The sequence below is a fragment of the Ailuropoda melanoleuca genome, chromosome 14, assembly GCF_002007445.2.
Source record: "Ailuropoda melanoleuca isolate Jingjing chromosome 14, ASM200744v2, whole genome shotgun sequence".
NCBI classification, from domain to species: domain Eukaryota; kingdom Metazoa; phylum Chordata; class Mammalia; order Carnivora; family Ursidae; genus Ailuropoda; species Ailuropoda melanoleuca.
Genome location: NC_048231.1, coordinates 69480984 through 69489746, shown reverse-complemented (window position 1 = coordinate 69489746; position 8763 = coordinate 69480984). Strand labels below are relative to the sequence as shown.

The window sequence follows — 8763 nt, the reverse complement described above, 5'->3', positions numbered from 1 at the left end:
GGGCGACGTGTCCGGGGACCCTCGGGCGCCAGCCCTCTGCGAGCCGGCCCGCTGGAGGAGGGATTTTGGCGTGAGAGTCGGTCCTCTGCGTAAGGACCGCGGATTCGGGGCTCTCAGCGAAGCCTCCCTCCAGGGAGCCGGCTCGTGACTGGCCCGCGTGCGGTGTTGGAGGTTCGGTCTCCCGGTCTCCTGTGTAGCGCCGAGAGCTGCTGTGCAGGCGGCACGCGTCGGCTGCTGGTGCTGAAAAGGCAGAGTGCGCCCCTGCCGCCCCCCTCTCTCCGTTGACTTCCAGAGGCTGCTTTAGTTTATGGTCCCTCAATGTAACGCCCCCAAACGGCTTCCAAACTCAAGGCCTCAACCCTTCCCGCCGCTCAGGTCTCGACTCTAGAGTCTGTCCCGGCCCAATATCATCCGGGTCTGCTGCTCCGTCTCTGCACTGGGACCCCGGCCCCCGGCCTCTTGACCACGCAGCACCGTGGGTAAGTGGATGGCCTGGATTCAGACCCCAGCCCTTCCTCTTTCCCCGTGGTCACCGTACCTGAGCTTGCCTTGTTAGGCTCCTCATCTGCAACGCGGGCATGAAAATAACCGTACAGGGCTTTTGAGAGGATTTAAATAAGTTTATATTTAAGGGGCTGAGAAAAGTGGTAGGAAATTCTCTGTGTCATTTGTTATCATTTGCTACATTGCAATCACTATTGTATCATTTATTTGGTAACATTGTCTCTCTCCCTCTAGAATATAAGCTTTAAGGAGCCACAGGCTTTGTTCAGTTCACTGCTGTATCTTTGGTGCCTAGAACAGCGCTTGATGAAGTTGGGGGGGGGTGGTAGAATGCCTAAAGAGGAAAAACGGGCACATACAAGATTTTTAGCCATCAGTTACCAGTGATGCATATACTAACATGGTGCTGAAAGTGTCTTTCTACCCCCCTTCTGCTAACAAGCTAATGACACTTGGAGAAATTGCTGCCCTCATACATCACTATATGGCTCTTGACATTGCGGATTGATAAACAATCTTCTCTGTAATTCATTTGATAATACATTGCAGTACATTTGCCACTCTCCTTTGAGCCCAACAAGCCAAGTCCTTGGGATATCCTTGAATAACTTGGAGAAAAAGATTATATTCCCGAAAATGTGCCTCCCAGCGTTATTTATGATAGTAAATATTAGAAACAACCCAAACATTCTTTGAGGAAGAAAGGTAAATAATAAAGATGTTACGGATTGGAAGTGGAAGTAACATGATTAAATGGAAACACATTAAGATGAGGGAATATGCAATTACTTTTTCTTTTGAATGGTTCCTTTACTGTCAAAATAGTATTGTTTTAATACTGTTTGATAGTATTAAATGTAATGTTATATTTAATACTGTTTAATAGTAAAACGTTGAAAAAAATCCACACGAAACTACTTCTTTCATGAGACTCTTGGTTAGCACTCTTTGCAGCAGGCTAGAAAAATATTAATTGGCTCTTTGAGCCTGCCCGAGAGTCATAATTTTTCCTCAATCTTCCGTTATTTCTGCTCTCCTGGAGTTCCTGCACAATCTTGGCTGATCCCTTATTGTGACTCTTGGTCAGCCTCGTGTGCATGATTTGCAGAATAAATTGGGAAATGCTCATGCATAAGAATTAATGCATCTTAGCTCTTTGATTCTCTTAAGGAAGTATTCTTTGAAAGCATGGTTTATACCAACATTAAGGGCAATGCTTTCAGTATAGTCTTATGTTTCTTTTCTTTTCCTTTCTTTTTCTTTCTTTCTTTCTTTCTTTCTTTCTTTCTTTCTTTCTTTCTTTCTTTCTTTCTTTCTAAGATTTTATCTATTTATTTGACAGAGAGAAAGAGCACAAGCAGGGGGAGAGGCAGGCAGAGGGTGAGGGAGGAGCAGACTCCCTCCTGAACAGGGAGCCCGATGCGGGGCTCCATCCCAGGACCCCGGATCATGACCTGAGCCAAAGGCAGACGCTCAACCGACTGAGCCATCCAGGGGCCCCTAGTCTTATGTTTCTAATCTTAGATGTATTGTTCTAAGAAACATTTGTCGGTGTCTTGTTCCCACTTGTTTCTTTAACCATATTTAAGGAGTGTCCATAAGGAAAACTTCACCTTCTTGAAGATTAAAGCCTACCTCTCTGTTCCCAGTCCAAATGTTTGCAAAACTGAGAAAGTCATCACTCCTTCCACAAACTCCAGAGGAGTCTGACAGCATTCTGATAGTGAAGATGGAAGAGGAAGAGCCAGCCTGTGATCTGGACTCCAGCCTCCCCTGGAGCTGCTGCTGCAGTCCAGAGACCTTCCGCCAGTGTTTCAGGCAGTTTGGCTACCAGGAGTCCCCTGGGCCCCGGGAGGCTCTGAGCCGGCTCCGGGAACTTTGCTACCAGTGGCTGAGGCCGGAGGTGAACTCCAAGGAGCAGATCCTGGAGCTGCTGGTGCTGGAGCAGTTCCTGGCCATCCTGCCTGAGGAGCTGCAGGGCTGGCTGCGAGAGCACCGGCCCGAGAATGGAGAGGAAGCCGTCACTCTGCTGGAGGAGCTGGAGAAAGATCTTGACGGGCCAGCTGAGCAGGTACAAAGGCATCTGGTGGGGATGAGTGACCAGGTTGAGTCAGGAGCTCCAGGGCAACAGGCGGGGTGGGGGGGGGGCTCGCAAACTGTACTCCTACTCAGCACACCGAACATGTAGGGTGGTGAATGCACTCCCGCCTGTGCCAGAAAACAGTGTGTGGCTCTGCTTTCTTCCTCCCTTTTCCTGTATCCCAGGATGTTTACTACGTAGTTTCTTCTCTATTAATTTTTTTTTAAAGATTTTATTTATTTATTTGTGAGAGAGAGAGAGCACAAGCTGGGGGAGTGAACGAGGGAGAGCAAGAAGTAGGCTCCCCGCTAGGGAACCCTATGCGGGACTCGATCCCAAGACCCCCGGATCATGAGCTGAACCAAAGGCAGATGCTTAAGCCAGAGCCACCCAGGCGCCCCTTCTTCTCTATTATTTTATCCCAAAGTCCCAGCAAGAGTCTCTTCTTCAGTCTCAGTAATACTTAACTGCTTCCAGGTCTTTTTTGGACAAAATGAGGACATGCTTGCCGAGAAGCTGACATCTTGGGAAATGACTCAGGAGTCACCAAGTAGCAGAATCAAGCCTGTAAAGCAGCAGCTGCCCCTGGCACCAGGGGAGTTTCACTCAAGACAAAAAGGTGAGGGGCGGGATTCAGTTCATGGTGGGGGAAGGTGGCCTCTCAGGCCACCACACACATCTCGGCTGCTTTCTGCAAGAGGTCTCAAAGCTCCCCTCCTGCCTCCTCTTCATAGCGGGGACTTCCACCATTGGAGGTGGTGCTAATGATCATTCTCAGTGTTGTTCTTGTTTCTTTCCCAGAGACTCTTAATATATCTTTCAGATTTTTAAATCCTTGACATCATCTCCATGGGGATTTTCAAACCTTTTTTAAAAAAGCATGACCCTTGGGGCTCCTGGGTGGCTCAGTCAATTAAACATCTGCCTTCCTCTCAGGTCATGATCCCTGTGCCCTGGGATCGAGCCTTGAGTCAGGGCTCCCTGCTCGGCGGGGATTCTGCTTCTCCCACTTCCTCTGCCCCTCTCTCTGTATGTGCTCGTGTTCTCTCTCTCTTTCTGTCTCTCTCAAATAAATAAAAATCTTTATTTTTTTTTAAAGATTTTATTTATTTGACACAGAGAGACAGCAAGAGAGGGAACACAAGGGGGGGCAGTTGGAGAGGGAGAAGCAGGTTCCCCACTGAGCAGGGGGCCCGATGAGGGGCTCAATCCCAGGACACTGGGATCATGACCTGAGCCAAAGGCAGACGCTTAACTGACTGAGCCACCCAGGCGCCCCAATAAATAAAATTTTTTAAAAAACAGTGTGACCCTTTTCTCAAATGAAATTTTGCACGGAGCTCCAGTATATAAAACAGATGAAAACACAGCTACCCTCACTGAAGCAGGAACAAGCAGCGTCTGTCCACAATGGCTCCAGCTTGGCCTGTTCCCCCCAACTCTGGTACCTTCAGGCAGCTTCTGAGGGACCCCAAAGTCAGTCTAAAGACCACTAGTCTGCCTCATCATTTTCTGTCTAGCTTCTTGCTTGGTTACTGGTGGCATCTAGTATTAAAATCACCAGATTGCTGCTAAGATGACTTTGCCTCTTGTGATGACTTGAATATTTTCCTCTAGTCCCTCATGTCCTAAGCCGGCCTCCATTGCTGCTTGCATCACTTTTTACAGAAGTGCTGCAAAATGGCTGGCGTAACAATGTGTCCTTCTGTTGCAGACACTCAAATTAGTGCTGCAGGGAAAAGCAAGGCAGAATAAGGGGCATAGGTGTTACGAAGTAAAGCTGGGACAGAGTCTTATTAAAGTGGTGGAGAAGGCCTCTTTGATGAGTGACTTCCTTCTAGACGATCACGCTGGATAAAATGGGAGTCAGAAATGAAGAGGGAAACCCCTCTTGGGAGGATCTCCCCTTCTCTCCGCAGCACAGCTTCCATATTCCACAGGGGTTGATCAGCTAAGTAAGGTTAGAGTTTTTCCAAGGTAATTTTGATAAGAAAATATAGGAAAAACAAAATACGAAAATTGAGAGACTTAGAAAATATGTCTCTCAGTTGACAAGTCCCTGCTCCCAAGAGCTTGCACGGGGCACTTACCACCTCCAGTCTAGCAGTTGTCTTGGCTTAAGTGAGAGAGAAATGGCAGTCTTTTCACACTCCCTCAGGGTCAGGAGGGAAGCACCCCTACCTCTGCAGCTCTTTGTGGTCTCGACAAAAGTAATCAGCCTCAAAGGTAGGTCTCGGGTCCCAATGTTGACAAGAACTACGGGTCCCAGTGTTGACAAGAACTACGTTCTACCTCTGAATGTCCTCACAGAGGCCTTTCTTACGTTTTTTGTTTTGTTTTGTTTTGTTTTCATTTAATTTTTTTCACCATGATAAGTTTACTCTTTAATCCCCATCCCCTATTTCCCCTATTCCCCCCGTTCCCCTACTGTCTAGTAACCATCAGTTTGTTCTCTGTACTTGAGAGTCTGTTTCTTGGTTTGCCTCTCTTTTTTTTTCCCTTTGCTCATTTGTTTTGTTTCTTTTCTTTTTTTTTTTTTTTTGCTTTTGTTTCCCTTGCCTCAGGAGTCATATCTAGAAAAATGTTACTATGGCTGATGTCAGAGAGATTACTGCTATTGTTCTCTTCAAGAATTTTTATGTTTTCAGGTCTCACATTTAGGTCTTTAATACACTGTTTAGTTTATTTTTGTGTATGATGTAGGTAACTGGTCCAGTTTCATTCTTTTTCATGTAGCTGTCCAGTTTTCCCAATACTTTGTTACAGAGACTGTCCTTTTCCCATTGTGTATTCATTGCTCCTTCATTGAAGATTTACTTACCATAAAATTATAGATTTATTTCTGTGTGTTTCTGTCCTCTTTCATTGAGCTATATGTTTATTTTTGTGCCAGTACCATACTGTTTTAATTACTGTCACTTTGTAATATAACTTGAAATCTGGAATCGTGATACCTCAAATTTTGTTTATCTTTTTCAAGATTGCTTTGGCTATTCAAGGTCTTTCACTGTTCCATACAAATTTTAGGATAGTTCTAGTTGTGTGAAAAATGCTGTTGGCATTTTGATGGGGATTGCATTAAGTTTGTAGATTGCTTTGGGTAGTATAGACATTTTAACAATGTTTGTTCTTCCAACCCATGAGCATGGAATGTCTTTCCATTTCTTTGCCTTGTCTTGAATTTCTTTCATCAGTGTTTCATAGTTTTCAGAGTACAGGTCTTCCACCTCTTTGGTTAAATTTATTCCTAGATCTTTTATTTTGGGTGCAGTTGTAAATGAGATTGTTTTAATTCCACTTTCTGCTGCTTCATTATTAGTGTATAGGATTGCAACAGATTTCTGTACGTTGGTTTGTATCCTGCGACTTTACTGAATTCATGTATCAGTTCTAATAGTTTTTTGGTGGAGTCTTTAGAGTTTTCTAGATAAAGTATCATGTCGTATGCAAATAGCGAGAGTTTTACTTCTTCCTTACCGATTTGGAGACTTTTATTTCTTTATGTTGTCTGATTGCTGTTGCTAGGACATCAGTACTATGTTGAATAAAAGTGGTGAGAGTGGACATCCGTAGATTTTGATGGCAGGAACCAGACATTGAAGTCACTTTGGAGTTTGAGCTATCAAAAATGAATTTGAGATAGAATCCTTACCATTTACAAAATGCTTTCTGTTTACACCAGTAATAACGCCATTCAGCTAGTACTATAAAATACATGTAAGAGTAGAGGATTTTCCTAAGTGGGTAGTCTGTGCTACCCTTGCTTTATTTGAGGTGTCAGTTATCCTAGTCTATATCCTCCCCTTTTCCTCACTAATTTGTATTTCTGACCTTATTTTCCATATTCATTTTTGACCCCTCGGCTTTCTTCATTTCATTTATCATTATTAAACTGTGACTTATTGACCTTCATGCCGAGTCTTATTTATTACTACCCACTGCCACATCTGGCTCCTCACCTTCAGTTGCTTCTCTGCTTCTCCCATAATTCTTCATCTTGTAGTCCCTTTTCTTCCAGATTTTTTTTTTCAGTCTCGATACATCTTTTTACCTCTATTCACCATTCTACCTTTTGCATGGAGCTTTTTCATCTTTATAGTTGACTGTCTCCTCAACATATAAATCTTTCCCTTTTGACTTATGATCTTCTCAATGTTTTGTGACTTCCCATCTCCATCTTCCACATTGTGATGCTATTTTATAAATATGCTAGCCAATAAATAATCCATATATATTTTCTTTGGATCATTCTATTTGCCTTTCTTTCTGAACAGAGAACTGGTGACATTGCTTTTCTGTTTATTATTTCAGGTAAAGACACGAAAACTATAAATGTGAATTCAGCTTCGACGCAAAAGACTTCTCCAGGCATGGAACTGCATTACAATGTTCCTAACACCCTTCATATGGGTGCTCCCCAGAGTTGCACGTATAGAAGAGCCTATGAACAAAATGGCAAGTTTGAAAGAAGACAGAAAAACCCTTCTGGAAAAAAACAACACAAGTGTGATGAATGTGGCAAAGTCTTCAGTCAGAGCTCAGCCCTTATCCTCCATCACAGAATCCACAGTGGGGAGAAACCTTACGCATGTGATGTGTGCGCCAAGGCTTTCAGCCGGAGTGCCGTCCTGATACAGCATCGAAGAACACACACTGGGGAAAAACCTTACAAGTGTCATGAATGTGGGAAAGCCTTTAGTCAGAGCTCAAATCTTCTCAGACATAGGAAAAGACACACAAAAGAAAAAGTCCCATCAGTGTTGTAAGGGAATCAAAGCATTTGCTCAGAGCTTTTTCAATGGGAAAAGACCCAAAGCACAAACACTCCTTGAGTATTTCAGTGGTGTTAGTGGGCACTAGTTTGCTTTCAGAAGTCATAAAAGCTACAGGAGAGAATGTAAAATATCTTCTGTCAACGTTGTTTGTGCTTCTGCTTATCAATATAGTGTCAATTCAGATGTTTGAGATTCTGAAGCATAATTCAGATTTCCCTCCCCAGGGTACCTCTTGAAAGACATTCTCAAACATGGTCTATTTCCATTACTAACACAAATAATGAACTGGTACATGTCTTTTTAGACAAATTTTCCCTGTTGAGAAGGAATGTGTGAGTTACTCAGTATAAAAATAAGTATTTTCCTCCATTCCATAACTTAAGCATTGGAGTTCCCAGACCAAAGATTAGAGCATTTAAAAATTTTTTCACCATTTGTTTTTTGTTACCAGACTCAAAATATGAGAATATGATTGAGGAGGCCCAAAAGAATGTGTACCTTCAGACCAAGGCTGAAATGTCCAAAGTCATTGTTAGGGGTAGATGAGTAAAGGCATTTAATCTCTTATGACAATTCACAAAAGCCCGCACTATTTATGATACTAAGCAGTTTTTTTTTTTTAAGATTTATTTATTTTTAGAGGGAGAGTGTGTGGGAGTGGGGGAAGAGGTAGAGGGAGAGAGAATCTCAAGCAGACTCCCCTGCTGAGCGAGGAGCCCATGACCCTGAAATCGTGACCTGAGCCAAAATCAAGAATCGGATGCCTAACCAGCTGAGCCACCCAGGCGCCCCCCTAAGGGGTTTTCTATGTAGGAAAAAAATAACCTCCTTTACCATGTAATTTGGAAATAATTCCGTGAAAACAGCAAGATGGTTCTACGTGTCTTAGGGAATGGCATAAACGTAGGGAATGGCGTCATAAACAGGGCTATCTATGGGTGCTTCTATAAGGCTCATGCTCCTGTTTAAACGAAAAAAAGGAGATGAAGAAAGACTGTCCAAATAAGACAGATGTAACACGCATATGAGCAAATGTGGCCTGAAATGGAGAAGTGTGCACAGCTCACATGGAAAAGGAAACCCTTACCGGCTGACAGCTCTCCTTTGGTGTGTCCTTCAAGGCCCCTTTTCTGGCATAAATCAACTGTGAGCCTGTTTCAGGCATCTCAAGACAACCTTTTCAGGGTCTTAGGCGTTCTCAGTAAGGTTTGTTTCTAGACAAGCTGTTAAGACACGAGCCCCTGGGTTTTGACACTCTTGTACAAAATTACTAAAGTTCAGTTTGAAAAGTCCACTGAGTTCTGCCCATATATAAGTCACTCAGATTTCCTGTTTAAAAGTAAAATGAATGACTTGTATGTTATTACAATTATTCTGACAGTATACAACATAATGTTCCCTTTT

General features: G+C 43.4%; 2 protein-coding genes across 3 annotated transcripts in view; both read left to right on the top strand.

Annotated features, from left to right (window-relative positions):
• LOC117795944 (zinc finger protein 396-like) overlaps window positions 1-285 on the top strand; it is a 10223-nt gene extending 9938 nt beyond the window's left edge. Inside the window, exon 3 of the mRNA XM_034642201.1 lies at window positions 118-285. Coding sequence (XP_034498092.1) covers window positions 118-285 — 168 coding nt within the window. The remainder of the gene's footprint in view (window positions 1-117) is intronic.
• Window positions 8-8089, top strand: LOC100468240 (zinc finger protein 396). 2 transcript variants are annotated; one of them, XM_034643165.1, is made up of 4 exons: window positions 8-479; window positions 2154-2575; window positions 3062-3203; window positions 6896-8089. In XM_034643165.1, exons 2-4 carry the CDS (start codon window positions 2159-2161, stop codon window positions 7348-7350), a joined length of 1014 nt encoding a protein of 337 aa, XP_034499056.1. In that variant the 5' UTR covers window positions 8-479; window positions 2154-2158; the 3' UTR covers window positions 7351-8089. The 2 variants fall into 2 exon arrangements, with proteins under 2 accessions (XP_034499056.1, XP_019653487.1); XM_019797928.2 differs by having other exon boundaries at window positions 2094-2575.
• The last annotated feature ends 674 nt before the right edge of the window (window positions 8090-8763 follow it).